The 16,235-nt window shown below is 37.4% G+C and overlaps 1 protein-coding gene across 1 annotated transcript in view; it reads left to right on the top strand.

Moving 5' to 3' along the window:
* Nucleotides 1-666: 666 nt before the first annotated feature.
* The window catches only part of ESP (separase), a 52,420-nt gene continuing 36,851 nt past the window's right edge, over nt 667-16,235 (top strand). Inside the window, exons 1-9 of the mRNA XM_089981437.1 lie at nt 667-1,337; nt 5,667-5,744; nt 8,529-8,706; nt 8,831-8,938; nt 13,099-13,210; nt 13,298-13,393; nt 13,454-13,574; nt 13,730-13,829; nt 13,913-14,038. Coding sequence (XP_089837563.1) covers nt 667-1,337; nt 5,667-5,744; nt 8,529-8,706; nt 8,831-8,938; nt 13,099-13,210; nt 13,298-13,393; nt 13,454-13,574; nt 13,730-13,829; nt 13,913-14,038 — 1,590 coding nt within the window. The remainder of the gene's footprint in view (nt 1,338-5,666; nt 5,745-8,528; nt 8,707-8,830; nt 8,939-13,098; nt 13,211-13,297; nt 13,394-13,453; nt 13,575-13,729; nt 13,830-13,912; nt 14,039-16,235) is intronic.

Genomic DNA, 16,235 nt, shown 5'->3' with positions numbered 1-16,235 from the left:
TGAAAAAAAACAAGGACAGGGAGATTATTTTTTTTCTCGTTATTCAATCGATTATTTTTTTCATAATTTAATTTTTTTTTATTATTGAATCTTATTAAGAAATATGAAAAAGTAACAAAATATTCTCCAGTGTCATGGGCTGTGTCCTCGCGTTGTGTCGTGTCCCTGAACACAGGGCCGAAAATAGCGTTTGCTTGTAAGATAACAATTTGCCAGTCATACCGATATCTCGAACCTCACTGTAATGAAAACCTTGTTGAGCAAAATCTCACGATAAATTAAAATTTCACCCTGTAGGTAAAACCCCCAAGAAAACGTTTGGCATATATCAAAAGGTAAAACATCGACAATAAGAACGTTCATTTTTCACTTTAGCATCACGATAAAAACGCAATATGTTGACAGAAGGGGCATTTTTAAATATCTTGCTTTGGCATTATATCGGCATTTTTAAATATCTTGCTTTTGGCATTATATCGGCATTTTTAAATATAGCTTTATATGTGTGTTTCTAAAACGCACATCGTCAAATTCGGTCCGAAACAAATTCCCGCCCAAACCTCCCTTTCTTCCCCTGCAAGCTTCTCTCTCTCTCTCTCTCTGGTTCTCATTCCGATCGTCGATTCAATCTATCGTTCTTGCCCTAATTCGCGTCTCCGATCAACGATGGACGCCGCTTCCTTGCTCTCCCGCTTGGAAAATCTCGAAATCAAAGGCCTCCGTCGGGACTTCACGGCCTTCTTTCAGCCTCTCCTGCAACACCAGAAGGAGAAGCAGAAGAAGAAGAAGACGAAGGGGAAGGTGACCGGTTCTGAGACCGAGGATATGCAACTCCGCGCGTTCGCGAAGCAATTCCTCCTTGTCATCTCCCGCCTCCTGAAGATTTGCCCTAACCTCCTCTTGAACCCTTCATCAGACGGAGATGATCGTCGCCGTGCCCTAGAACTCTTTGAGATCTTCAAGATGGCGCTCGACTGCTTCGGTTGTATCTCCCCCTGCCTTAATGCGAAATCTTTTGAGGCTGAGCTGCAGAGGTATCGTCTCGTCCGCCGGTTGGAAGCATGGAAGCTCCACGATGATGCGTGGGAGCAGTGCTACGTGATCCTTGCAAATCTACGGTCTAACGTTTTCGGCGTGGAGGCCGGGCCTGGTGACGCTGAAGAAGGTGGCCCTTGTCTTTTTCCGGATAGGGCTGTGAACTGCGATCCGGAGCTTGCTTTGCTTGTGGTGGAGACAGTTAGTAACATCGTGAAATGTGCGTACAACAGAAAGTGTATGGAAATCAGCGAATATCGCAAAATTCTGGTGATGATGGAGCAAGTCGGGCCATGGTTGAGGTATGAAAGGTTTTAGAAATCACTTTAGTCCGTCTTTGCCTGCTAAGAAACTCGTGAATTGTTCTTTGTTCTCTGGGTTCTGTTTCTTGGTGCTTCGCGTATGTTGCTCTATTTCTAAACTCATAATTGCACGATTGATGAATTTGGATATGAATTTGTCCAGAATCTCTTGCTTGTATTTATTTGTTTTTTCAGATATTTTGTGAAGTTTTACCCTACTGTCGTATTGTTGGCAAACAATGTTCGTTTCTGTTAGTCTCGTTTCATGGGGGAACAATTTTTATTGCTGCATAGGAGTGACACATTATTATCAATTTCCACCATTTGATCATTTCTCCACTTTCTTTTCAATCTTATGATTGAGAACATTTTATTCTCTTTCTATTGTTTATGAGTTCCAAGAGCTGAACTGCCAGTAGTTTCTTTTTCCTTCTTCATTGACTTATTTTGGTATCTATGTTTCCTTTGTTTTCTTGCGAATCCAGAGAAAAATGGTCTCTATTGTCATTTATGTGATAATATGTTCAACATCTTGGGATCAATGGTGAGCCAATTGGATATAACCATTCTGCTACCTGCTGATGTGCTTTTGTCTCCCTCTTTTTATGCATATTCTGTGAAGGCATTGATGCTTGTTTGATGTAGGATGTTATTGCAAGGAGGTTAGGAAATGCAGGGAATTGTATATTTCCTGCATTGTGGATTTTTCAAATGCATTGTTATATTTGAGATAGTGCAACTTATATCAACTGTGAAGGAAAGAATGTAAATGAAAAGAAACAGGTCAGGGCATTATATCTTCTATTAGAAACCCATGACTGACACAATGGATGGGTTGGATTTAGAAATTGGAAGATTCCAACACGTTCAAAAGGAGTTTCATAATCATCTCTCAGTTTCTGATATCTGCAGCAATATAATGGGTTCTTGATGCACACGATATATAGTTCTAGTCAGGTCTATAAAATGTTTTGTTTTTCAATTATCTGCACAAATACCTTGGTTGAATGTTATCACATTGATATCCATAAGGTCTTTGTTCTTCTCCAGAACACCCATTTTCTGGCAACATAATCCATGTATTTTTTATATGAGCCTATGTTTTTTTATTGGCACCACGTTATGTAAAACAGAAAGTTTTGAGTCATTATACAGAATGAATAACCCTTGGAGGCACATCTTACCCATAATGTGTTGTACTGGGGCATGCATCATAGTTCATAGTGTCAATAAATTTGAAATATCCTTTCATCAAATATCAAGTTCCTGAGCCCAAAGATTCAATGAAAATACTAATTTTCGAAGTACTTTAACCTACGCAAGGCTTGCTTAAAATTTTTATACAACTATCTTTTTTAAAATTTCAAACAAAAATGAATTAGATAACGTCAATTATTGAGTATCATCAACATCAACATCATATTCTTTTTTTTTCTTTTTTGGAAAAAATCTCTCTAAATCACTCTTAAGCTCTTTAGGGATGAATATGAACTAGCCCCAAGGGGCCTTTTATGTTTTCGGGAAAAAGTTTGAAATAAGTGCATTTGTAGCATAGACACGCCCCATATCGGAGTGTATTGTAAGATATAATACGGGGGCGTATCGTAAGATCTTAGTTGTCAAAGGTGTTAGATGGTGAGCCCCTAAAACGACTAGGCGGACTAGACGGTACCCCCCAAAAAAATTTAAAACACACACAAAATATGTAAACAAACTGCTAAAATTAATAACAAACATGTATACAACATGTATATGCGGCAAGCCCATTTATAAGCTCGATCTCATGCTCTTTGGTCCACCTTCGGTGAGCACCTTTCTTTTGATAGTCGCCTTGAGAGGTGGAGGTATTCTTCTCGGCAGCCTCCACCACACCATTCTCCCATCCTCCCTCTTTTTCTTCCACTGCCAATCATTATTTCACAAGCGAGAGAGAGGGCTTTAGGGAAAGAATGGGAGAGAGATGAAGGGTTTTTGGGTGGAGAGGAGAACGATGCATCTAAGGCATTAGGAAATGAGAGAGGACCCCACCGTCTTTTGAGGTTTCAGAATTAAAAAAACATTTTTTTAAAACTTTTGAAGTTAATGGCGGCGACGTTTCTTTGTTAATGCTTTTGGGTGGGACACACAACACACATAGGGACATTCATACCAATGGTCACGGTGCTTGGATGGCTTATCTCCTCATTTTCGAAATGACCTGATATGCTTATGGCAATCCATGCTCGTCGTGTTGTGATAGAGTTAGAACCCTACAATATCTGAATTAAGGGGGCGTTTGAATGTCGTGGATTTCTATGACAAACTGATGTAAGTCTGATATGATTTACAAGAATTTTTTACCAAACTATAGTTATCTAAGAAAAACCAAAAATAACAAAGAATGCAAAAAATAACAAAAAAATGCAATAAATAAGAAAAACTAAAAATTAAATGACATAAAATAACTGAATTTCATATCCCATTCAACTGAACTGCTTAGCTACAAAGATAATTCATCTATAAATAGATGAAATTTTTCGTAATTCAAAATCAAGCCAACTATCTATTTTGATAACTTTCTAAAAAGATAAAACATATCCTAAATATATGGGTCAAGCACAATGATCTAGTATCCAAACACAAAATATCAAAATACAAATATCCGAATAATAAAAAATGCAAAATCTAAGATGGATCCGAATGAACCCTAATAGACTTAGACCTCATTGTTGCGCTCCTGCATCATTCTCTTCGGATTGGAGAAGACTCGCCCTCAAATTTGGATATCGTTTGCACTTCTTTCAGTTTCGCTTTGCTTTTCGGGTCACATACTCACAATATGCAATTTGAACATGACCATGCTTATTAAACTCGAGATATTGAGCATGACCCATTCTGAGAAGTGTAAAAAAATCAGGTACCATCCATAGTCTTCTATTATACCTCTATGTAGTATATATCAAATGGATCAATCAAATCCAATACAAGTATGCTCTAATCTGAAGTTGTCATGAACATGGATTGAATCTATTGCACCAAAATATCTATCTCTCCATGCTCCACATGTTGTCGTTAGTCCCTAATGAAATCCACCTCTCATATTAGGTCTGGATTGGGGAAAACATGTATGAGAGGATTTTGGATCCAAACACAAGGTTTAGTTTGGGATGATTCACCAAAAGGTATATCCAATTGGTTTTGTGTATTGGAAAGGTTTGGAATAGGTTCTAGCGAAGGTTCATTTGGGCTAGGTTCTTACAAGATATTATCTAACCGAGTTTGTGTATGTTTTAGATCAAATGTAAATGGTGGTTTCTCCGCAAATCGGACTTGCATCATTTGCTTCATCTCATTCCAAGTATGCACTTGCTCCATCCCTTGGTTCTCATGATTTTTTTGTACATCAGACCACCATGTTGTCCAATGAACTTAGGAAGCTCTATCTTGATTGACTTGGGCTCGAGAACTTGTACTGGTTTTAAGTGTTTGGGCAAGGTCCGGGTCTAGTTATGGCATGGATTGGATGGAGTTAGGTTGAGTTTAGATCAAGAGTTGGTTTAGGTTTATTGGTTTCTGGGTTGTATCCAGGTGTAAGGGATTGGGTTTGGATGAAGAAGATATTACCTTATCTTTGTTGATAGCTATTCACGTTATACTTGGATATTCTTCATGAAGCATAAATCAGAAGTCTTTGGATTATTTCGAAAGTTCTATTCCTTTATCAAAAACCTTTTCTCTGAAAACATTCTACATTTTCAATGTGATGGAGGGGGAGAGTTCTTCTCTAGTGATTTTATTGAATTTCTCCAGCATAATGGAATAAGGAGGAGAGTGTCTTGCCCACACACACCTCAACAAAATGAGATTGTTGAGAGGAAGCATCGACATATTGTTGAGAATGCAATGAGCATGATGCATGATAGTAATCTCCCTATCACTTTATGGACAAAGGTTTTTCACTCTACAGTGCATGCGATAAACCGCCTGCCTACTGTTGGAAAACAGATCACCATACTTTGCACTTTTTGGCATTCATCCTGATTACCATGAATTACGTGTTTTTGGATATGTTTGTTATGTGCACATTGATAGCTCATTGAGGCATAAGTTTTAATACAAAGCCTTGAAGTGTATATTTGTGGGGTATGCAGATGAATATAAGGGGTACATGTGTTATGATCCTTCGAGTAAACACATCAAAGTGTCGAGAAACGTTATTTTTGATGAGATGAACTTTGATAATCAACCAACTAACTCCTCCAGCTCAGGATCCAATGTTGAGGTATATTATCCATGGCTAAGCTCCGAACTCTTTTCCCACATTAATAATGAATGCCCTCCGGACTGCAGTCAGAAGGAAGCATATGAGGAGTCAGAAGATGCATCACAATCAGAAGAGGTTGCTGGACAACCCTTGGAAACAGGAAGGTATAAGGGCATCGTCTACACTCGACGTGAAAAGGAACTTCCACCTGTCTCTACTTCCTATCTGGACCTTAATATGCCTTCTACTTCCTCATAGATGTTGGCTGTCAGGAGGTCTACTCGGGCTCGACACCCACTTGACAAATGGGTCAGCTACAAAATTTTTTCACTGGATTTTCAATTGTTTTTGACAGCCATAAACAAAGAAGATGAACCTCTCACTTTTTATCAAGCTGCCAACTCAAAGAAGTGGATTGAAGCGATGAATGAAGAAATGGAAGCCCTACATGAATGTGGTACTTGGGAGGTTGTTCCCAGACCACCCAATAGAAATGTAGTTGGATCGAAATGGGTGTACAAGATTAAATATAAATCTGATGGGAGTATTGAAAGGTACAAAGCTCGACTTGTTGCCAAAGGATTCACACAAGAACAAGGGCAGGATTTTGATGAAACTTTTAGTCTTGTGGTGAAAATGGGGACTATTCAAATTGTGTTGGGTTTAGTTGTTGAACATGGATGAATATTAAGTCATCTAGATGCTAAAAATGCGTTTCTGCATGGAGATCTAAAAGCGGAAGTTTATATGGAGCAATCTGCAGGATATACAGAACAAGATACTAAATGTGTAAATTTAAATGAGCAATATATGGTTTGAAACAAGCATCTTCTTCTTGGTTTGCGAGTTTTTTGCTTGAAATACAAAGACATGACTTCTCTGGGTTTCTCCTTGATCATTCATTATTCATCTACAAGAAGCAGAGTGTGACCACACTCCTATTGATATATGTAGATGACATCATCATTACAGGTAACTGCGAAACTCATATTGAGGAAGTAAAGAAATCGTTGAATACGAGATTTAAAATGAAGGATCTGGGAGATCTACGATATTTCCTTAGGGTGGAAGTTGACAAGACATGCAATACTCTTACTCTCACTCAACACCTATATCACATGGGTGCGGGTGCAGGTGCGGGGATGTGGCACTTCCAAAAAACCCGAGTGCAGGGGTACGACAAAAATATAAAAACTTATATATATATATATAGTCCAAAAGTTGGACATAAATGACCCTGAGTGCATTGATTGCACCCAGGGTCAGGTTGACCGCATCGGGTGCGGGTGCGACACCTAGTTGGAGAATCCCTGTGACATATAGGGCAAAAAAAAATTCTTGGCAATTTTTTTTAAGTTCAAAAAATTGGACCAAAATGACCCTGGGTGCGTTGACCACACCCAGGGTTGGGTTAACCACACCCGGTGTCACACCCGCACCACACCCTACTAGTCGAATCCTTGTGACATAGCTCAACACAAGTACACAGTGGATATTCTCAGTAGAGCGGGTATGATGAATTGCAAACCCTTGGCAACCCCAAGTGTCATACATCAGAAACTGAGCTCTAAAGATAGAGACTTATATGAAGATCCTACTAGATACCGCAGCATAATAGGTATGTTACAATACCTAACATTTATTCAACCCGACATAGTGTATTCTGTCAATCAGGTATCTCAATTTATGCATGAACCTCGTACATCACATATGAAGGCAGTTAAGAGAATATACTAAGATATCTCAAAGGCACTGTCGGCAATGGACTTGTGTACAAAAAAGTGGGCTGAATCAAGGCACACATGAGATCATTGTTTATGTTAATGCTGATTGGGCAGGGGATCCAGATGAACGCCGATCAGTATCTGATTATTGCAGTTTTCTTGGGTCAAACCTAGTTTCTTGGAACAGTAAAAAGCAGAAAGCTATGGTTAGATCGAGCACAAAGGCCGAATACAGATCGATGGCTTCCGCGACTGCAAAGGCTACATAGATAAGACATCTCCTCACATAGATAGGAGAATTGATTGCTCGATCACTCTTACTATGTGATAACCAAAGTGCCATCAATATGTCCTTCAATCCTATTTATCATAGTCGAGCAAAATACATTGAGATAGATCAACACTTTGTAAGGCAAAAGGTCGAAGGAAAAGAAATTGAGCCCAATTTTGTCTGAACAGAAGAACAAGTTGCATATATATTCACAAAAGGATTAACAAAGGACATGTTTTGGATGTTAAAAGGCAAGTTGTTCATGATCCAAGATCATGTACAACTTGAGGGACGGTGAAAAGAATTGTTTATGGATCCGGATCCAATCCAAACCCGTATCCATATAAGAGCTGTGTTATGTTGTAATTATAAATATTCATTAAAGGGTATTTCTGTACCCTAATTTTTGTAATATCTTATATACGTATTACTGAATAGATCAGTCACGTATGCTCGATTCAGCCGTGACCTTCTGCAGCCCTCTTTCTCTTTCACTTGTTTTCCTCCTTGCGCAGGTAAAACTGGAGTTCACCTCTTAACAAACACCCCATAGCTACAATACATATCATAGCGTATCATACGATACACTACGATACTTACAACATTGGTTAATACCACTTCCAGTTGTTTGTAGCGCCTTGGAAGTTGGTTATGATGCATAAGATCTCATCACATAATAGCAATTGTCATTTATCACTCTTGTATTGTAATCTTGTCTCTAAACATTAAAAAGAAGATAATTTTCAAGGTCCGTGGAATTGCTTTATTATTGTATTTGTCTTTTTAGTTTTTATGGATGAACAAAATTGATTCATAATCATGAGTATTATATGAATAAAAATTTGGGTTGAATGTTGAGATGCAATTTTTTAGCTCAGTCTACTAACATGTTTCTTTCTTAATACTTCTTTATTATTTATGTTGTTGATAAGATGCTTCTTTTTGAATTTCAGTGCTATTGATCCCAAAACCTTTGAAAAGTTTCATGGCATTCTTGTAGATGCTGTCTATAATTGTACGAAATACATTGTTGGAGAATCTTTGTTTTTTCAAGGAGATATAGTAAGCCATTTTTGCACACTAACAATTGCCATGTGCCTGAGATTGCATTCCAAGGATGCGTTCACCACGGTTAGATTTTATTATGCCCTTCTTTTAAGAAATTGTTCATTCTTTTAAATTTGAGCTGAAATTTATGTGATCATATTTATTTTATGATGAAGATATGCTGATGCCCAATCATTGTCATTTGCAGATAGTGCGTGGACTTTCATTTGCCTTGGATTCACATTGTGTTTGCATGCCATCAGTCTTTTTTGACATAATTAAATATGCTTTGGAAGCCATTGTTTGCAAATGCAAGGTTTGTGATCATGAACTAACATATGGTTATTATTGCTATAATCCATTTAGTATTTTATTTAGCAATTGTTAGTGAACACATCCCCAAAAATTGTTTTCATCTTTTAAAAAAAAAAAATAATTTATTGCTATTTTTGGTAATTGTTCTTATCAAATGGGCTGAATTCTGACCATGAATAGAGGAGTCTAAGGTTGCAATTATAATGAAACCAAATGTGCACAAATATATGTCACACGGACTCGGCTAGGGGTGGCAATTTCTGACCCGACCCGCCAACCCGCCTCTTAGGCGGGTTCGGGTTGGGCTTAAGCCAACCCGTTTAATAAACGGATCGACCTGCGTAACCCGTTTATTAAACAGGTCGGGTTCGGGTTGGGGGTATGCCAACCCGCCAACCCGGCTGACCCGTTTAATAAACGGGTTAGGCGGGTGGGTCAACCCGCCAACCCCTCTGCCCGACCCATCAACCCGACCCGCCAACCCGACCCGCCAACCTGACCCGCGTACCTGAAAACCCGTTTACCCGACCCAACCCATTTATTAAATGGGTTGGCGGGTCGTGTCGGGTTACCCGTTTATTAAACGGGTCGGGTTCGTGTTTGCCACAGCCGACCCGTTTAATAAACGGGTCGGGTTCGGGTTGAGGTATGCTGACACGCCAACCCGACCCGCCAACCCGACCCGATTGCCACCCCTAGACTCGGCTAGGGGGTCGACGCACCCGCGTCGACACGCCTCGACATGGGTGCGGTTTCGGACACGGGCCGCACTCGGTCAACGAAGAGTCAGACTTGGTCAACGCACCGGGGCCGAGTCCGTCCATGTTTTGGACTTGGTCAATGTTGATCGAGTCTATTTTTGTCCATTTTTTTGCAAAAAAAAATGATATTTTTATCAGTGTTTTAAAACTCGCCGAGTCAACTCGTTGACTCGGCTCGGCTCGCCCCTCCAGCGAGTCAACCCGGCAAGGCAAACTCGGTTTGCCAAAACTCGGGCTGACTCGGCTTGACTCGGCCTGACTCGGGCGAGTTTTGTGATGTTTGAAATTTGTTTTTTGAGTTTCAAATTACAGTTTTTTAAGTTTTGGATGCCTATGGGAAGTCACATTTAGGTTTCATCATCCATTTGTTATGTGAACAAGCATTGTACATATTCAAATATTAGTAGTCTTTTTATAGTTGTGCCATTAATATATTTTCTGCATAGTTTTATACATGAGAAAGTTGCTTATTTATGTTGATATTGGGCATTCTGTAAACTTTCAATATGCACATATATCCCTGTTTTACATTTATGGATTTGTTAGAGAGGGAATTAAAACTTTTAAAACAAGCTAGCATATATGATTGGCCATTTTAGGAACCTTAGGTAGTAGCAGACTGAACTCATGGTGACCAAATCCTCTAATTCAAGTCATGAATTAGTCAAAGTGCTTGTATAGATATCAAATTCAATTATTCAAGCAAACCTCTATAGCTCTTTGCAGTTGTTTTTATATTCTTATAGACATTTGGAGACTATGTTTACTCAAAAACATAGTTTCAGACAAATTATATATTGTTTTTCTTTTAAAATCAAAAGTTAACAAAACCCGGTCCGAGCCACCGAGTTGACCCGCCGAGTCACGAGTCAATAAAGAACGAGTCGAGTTCCGAGTCACCGGTTTTAAAACCTTGATTTTTATAAATATATTTTAAAAAAATCTATAGCATAAGTCTCAAAGATGCCTCTTTAAATCGGCCACAAGTAGGCTCTTAGAGCCGTTGGGGAGCTCCCAACGACTCTATGATCCTTTTACAATAAAGCCCTTTCACATTTGTGAAAGGGACAAAAAGGAAAAAAAAAGAAAAATAAGAATTACAATGCTGCCCTAATGGGCAGTTCCTATTACATAGAATGAAAAAGACAAATATGCCCCTAGAGGGCAGTATTAATTGCATCATTATATATATATATATATATAAATATATATATATATATATATTTTAAAAGCGACAATTATAGAAATGCCGGTTATTCTAATTAGTTTAGCATTTTCTTATTTGTATTTTTTTAATTTGAAGAGAGCACATTGTTCTATATATGTCTTTTCTTATTTTCAATATGTAGGTCAGTTACCCTCTTTCTTTTATTCAGAATTATTATGTGTGTTGCTTGATATTCTTATTTTAACGTGAAATCCATTTAGTTTTTCCTATCAGTTTGTAAAAACATAATTTTCAAATTCTGAACATGTTTACTTGTATGTGATTTTTTAAATAATCGTACATTTCCTAGTCTACTATTACAAATGTTGTTTAAAATTATGCAATCCGTCAAGTTGCTCCTTGTGGGATTTGAATTCAAGAACTGTCTGTTAAAGATGGTGTGATATTCCAGTCCGACTATATAATTTCACAGTATTTGGTTCAGTTATATTATAACTTCGTGATAAGGGCATGCTTGCGATTCCCCATGATACTTCAATTTTTGTCAATATCCTGTGATTGTCAATCACAATCACAACACTTTCTCAAGGTTAGTTAAACATGAGAAAGTACAAGTGATTGTGATTGCAAGATGTTATTTGTTCCTGCCTCGAGTCTTGTGAAAGTTGGTCACAGGATTGATCTTGTGACCAAAAATCACAGCTTGAGCTTTCTCGGTTGTGATTGTTCATCTCACTTGTAACTAAAGCAAACACCCCTAAGTTGTCTGTGTTTTCATCTTTTCATTCTTTTCAGTTTTGTGTTGTTTGTTTTCTCAGTCACTTTATTGTAGGAATTCTGTGTTGATTGTGTTCATTATCATGAGAATCATCAGATGTTATTGGCTTTGGTAATCTAATGTTTCTCAGTAGGATTAGATTTTTTTGCGCATTGTGCTTAGGCAAGGGTTATATGCTTTTATATGCCTCAAGGACTTTGGATGTAATGCTATTTACTAATAACTGCCTCAATGTGTTTTATCCATTAAACTTTGCTTGCATGTAAACTTTTTCATGGTGGAAAGAAGATGATTTTATTATTCGATAAGGAAGCCACCATATGTATGCAGCCACCATATGTATGCATGGAAATTCAACAAGTGGGTGTAAGACTTTAGTGCACTACAAATATGCAAATGCAATCCATTGGATTGGTTCGTCTTGGGTTCGTGTTTTTGTGGGTCTGAACAAAAAATAATTGTGTTTATGCTTTTTGTTCCATTCTATTTTTGCTTTTATCCTTGTACTAGCTACTTGTTTCTCCTTTTTATGTGATTCTTATAAAAGTTTCCTTGTTAAAAAAAGCAATCTGTTGGAATCAACACAATGTGACATGATATTTTATTTTTTAATGAACTTCCTGGTCTTATTATTTGGTAGATCTTGCCATCAGTTCTGGTTTTTCTTCTCCTTAGTAATTTGTTCTGTTTTCTTGTACTTTAACAGCGTGGTGTAATTTACTTTACAAACCAAATTCTCGATTTTGTTAGTTTTTGCATGGTCTGTCTGCAAAATGCAACCAAGGCTGTTAAAAAAGATGTTGCTCTCCTTGTAAATGATGCTTCCAGATGCTCTTTCCAGGTATTTTAATTTTTTCATATGATATTTTCTGTACTGCTGGTTTACTTGAGTTTTTGTTGTTGACTGGTGCACTATGTCACATGGGTGCGGGTGTGACACGGGTGTGGCTCAATTTCAAAATTTTTGGACACAGGGACACGTGTGTGTGTATATATATATATATATATATATATATATATATTTTTTTTTAAAATATATCTAAAGACTGTGCTGTTGCACAGTCTTTAGTGCTAAAGACTGTGCAGCAGTCTTGCTAAAGACTGCTGAGCAGAGTATGGTAAAGACTGTGCAACACAGTCTTGCTAAAGACTGTGCTCTGCACAGTTTGGGTAAAGACTGCAGAAGTATATATATTTTTAAAAAAAGATATTTTTTTAGTTTTTATACATTTTTATCCTAAAAATGGACAAAAATAGACTCGGTCAATGTTGACGGAGTCCAAAACATGGACGGACTAGACCCCGGTGTGTTGACCAAGTCCGACTCTTTGTTGACCGAGTCCGGCCCGTGTCCGAATCCGCACCCGTGTCCGGGCGTGGCCTCCCAAGCCGAGTCCGTGTGACATAGCTGGTGCATGGTTGGTCTAATATGTGATTGGTTCAAATTTTATCAGGTTGTATCACCATCTATAGCAGCAATTTTAAATGTGTATTCTGCTGGTTTGTTTATCCGGGTCAGTGATGTATTGGAGAGTCAAGAAGAATCTGTCTCTGGAAGTCCACTGGGTGAATCCAATTGCAATGAAGAGCATCAGAAATATTTCAATGGCTTGTGTATGTCAATAAGTTTGATTCATAGCAACATTACTGCAGGCCGCCTAAATGAATCCGAGAAGGATACATCTATCAGATCACATGTTGGTTCCGAATCACATCCGAGGGATAATGGTATTTGCACCGTTGTTCATGGTAAATTATCCTTGATGTCTTGCTTAGATGGATTAGCATTTTTTTGCAAGCCATTTGCAGACTATATGCAAACAGAATCAAAACATATGAGTGTGAAGAAAGAAATGCTGAGTTCTGGAAACATCAATCATATCCTTGATGCACTCTGTCTGTTTTGCAATGCCTTTGTGACTAGATTCAGGTAAATTTGGATCATGTTGGGTTGACAATTTTTCTTTCCAGATTTCCCTTCTCTCTAAAGCAGCTTTGTTGCAAACTCGCAACTGCAAAATTTTGCATGTGCATGGTGGGTTCAGTGTGTCTTGGTGCTTATAGAATTGAATGATGTTATTGCAGTGACATATCTATAAAACAGAGGGAGAGAATGCGTAACAGATTTTTGCTTGTGGCAAAGGCTGCTTTAAAAATCTCATTTATGACAAATGGAAATTCAGAGGTCTGAAGTAATTTGTGTCACGAAGCCTTTCCAATTAACTTAGTTTTTAATATTCTGAACACGAGCTGGTTTACTTGTTTCAGGAAATTTTGAATTGTATTAAATGTATTGTTTCAAGAGACTGGATCCAGCCACAGGAACTGAAATTTCTTAGCTCAGCTCTCTATAATGCTGGGCTTTCAAAGTATAAAGATAATCAGTTGGGCAAGGTATTTATCTTCATGATTATCTTGAACCTGTTGGTGCCTCTGTATGAGTACTATTTCTTGCAATAAGACTTGGAAATACTTTCTGTTGCCTGTATTTTTCAAATTTGTTCTCTTGGGTGCAAAAAAGTGAAATGCACTCATTATTGTTGGCTCCACAACATTGAAGAATTGCTTGATTGTTCTTTTCATGCAAGTTAGAATCATAGTCACAAATATTGGCGATATTTTGAAAATATGGCGATATTATCATGATATGATGGAAAAAATATTAAAGGTAAAATATTATGATATTTTCAAAATATCAGAAATTTATATATTGATTATCGTGATATTATCACGATATTATCTATTAGTTTTACTTTTTATTTATTTTTTACATTTTAAATATGATTTTCTTCTTTCTTTTACATATTTTACTTATTTCTTTTATTATTTATGTACTTTTTTTGTCTAAACATGAAATTTTCTTACTTATTTTTCTTATTTTTTATAAAATTTTTAAGTCCCAAGGTTTTCCCAAGATTTATCACCAAACCGATAATATCGCGAGAAATAGCCTCGCCGAGATATAGCTGATGCCGATATTTATGACTATTGTTAGAATCCCTTTTGTGTGGCCACTACATGACTATTGATTTCTTTTTGCATATAATGGCTGAAATGTGATAGGGCCTTTGGCCTATGTGATCAGTAGCTTTTTCTTCTTCATGGATCAATTGAGAGTGACATTTTGTTTATGTCTTCCTTTCTATCCACCGTTTATGTTTTCTAAATGTATTATTTAATGGCAGCTTTCAGTAGAAGCCTTTGTTGGAAATTAATGCATCTATTTGTAGAAAGGAGCAGTCATACGTTGGTCTTTGAAAAAAAAAATTTAAGCTCATTGAAAAAAGGAAAGGGGCTAGTCCTCCAGACCTTGGTCTGTAAACAAATTACTGGTCACAATTACCAAGGTACTCTTTCTGTGAGATATATCATGTCATACACGGCTTGGCTTAGGATGCCATCTGCATTTGAATAGGTGCCTCTGTATGTCTGCACATGTGCTCCTGTAAAGAGAAACCCCGTATACATGAATATATGACTCCACATTATACTCTGCCAGCTTCGAGCAACAGCAAAGCTACGTAGTCTTTGAAATGAATCTAGATGCAGTATGTGCATCTGTGTCCATTGGTGGGTGACAAAAGTGTTTCTATGTTTTCAAATGTTATAGTTGTAATGAAATATGCGAAAATATAAAACGAGGGTCTCTAAGGGTTTATAAGATCATAAACACAAAGTGCACACACACATACACAAGTCCAATTAAGGGACAATACGAGAGCACAAAGGCACTAGACAAGTACTAAGTGCATTCAAGACATCAAAGAACTAAAGAAAGAAAAACACAAAAATATAAAAATTATTCATCTTATTTGAGCATGAATGCCTAAGAGAAGCATTATCTTACAAAGAGGAGAAAGGCACTATATATAGAGCCAAGATGGACATTTAAGAGAGACATTCACTGTTTCAACAACTAGTTGGACTGTTCCAAAAGTCATGTAGACCGCGAGAGTGGATCCTGTAATACACTGTGTTTACAACCACAAACCCCACTACTTTGTGGGTCCCACTTGTACTGAGCTACAGTACAAGTGGTCAGGTTTGTGGTTGTAAATGCTGGGTGAGATTGCTAATCTCACCCAACATTTTACAGGATCCGCTCTCTATGTACCCCCTACACTGTACAATAAAGACAAATAAATTAAAGAACAAAAATACAATATTGTTCCTAGTGAACAATCAATATTTGCATGAAAATAACAAGACCAAAATGCTCTTAGAGAGCATTACCTATCATATATATTAACACCCTCCCTCAAACTTACGGTGTGATAACCAAAAGTTTGAAACTACAAGTCCTCGAAGGTCTTAATTAAATACAAGTCTTCAAAAATCTTCAAAATATTTTCATTGGTAGTCTCCATCTTTATGACGCATCGGAGAATTTTGTAAATATAAGTCTCCGACTGTCTTCATTGGTGATCGTGTCAAATGCCTTCATCGTCTATTTCCATCTTCATGATATAAAGCAAGGTTGTAAGTAGTGTATTGTTACCCATATCGGTTGGACCAATAGTAACACCGTATTGTATTGTATCATAAACGTAATTTTTTATTAAAAAATTTCAAAAAAATCAAGAAAAAAATA

The sequence above is a fragment of the Nuphar pumila genome, chromosome 11, assembly GCF_984573655.1.
Source record: "Nuphar pumila chromosome 11, dmNupPumi1.hap1.1, whole genome shotgun sequence".
NCBI lineage: Eukaryota > Viridiplantae > Streptophyta > Magnoliopsida > Nymphaeales > Nymphaeaceae > Nuphar > Nuphar pumila.
This window is presented reverse-complemented; position numbering and strand designations above follow the sequence as displayed.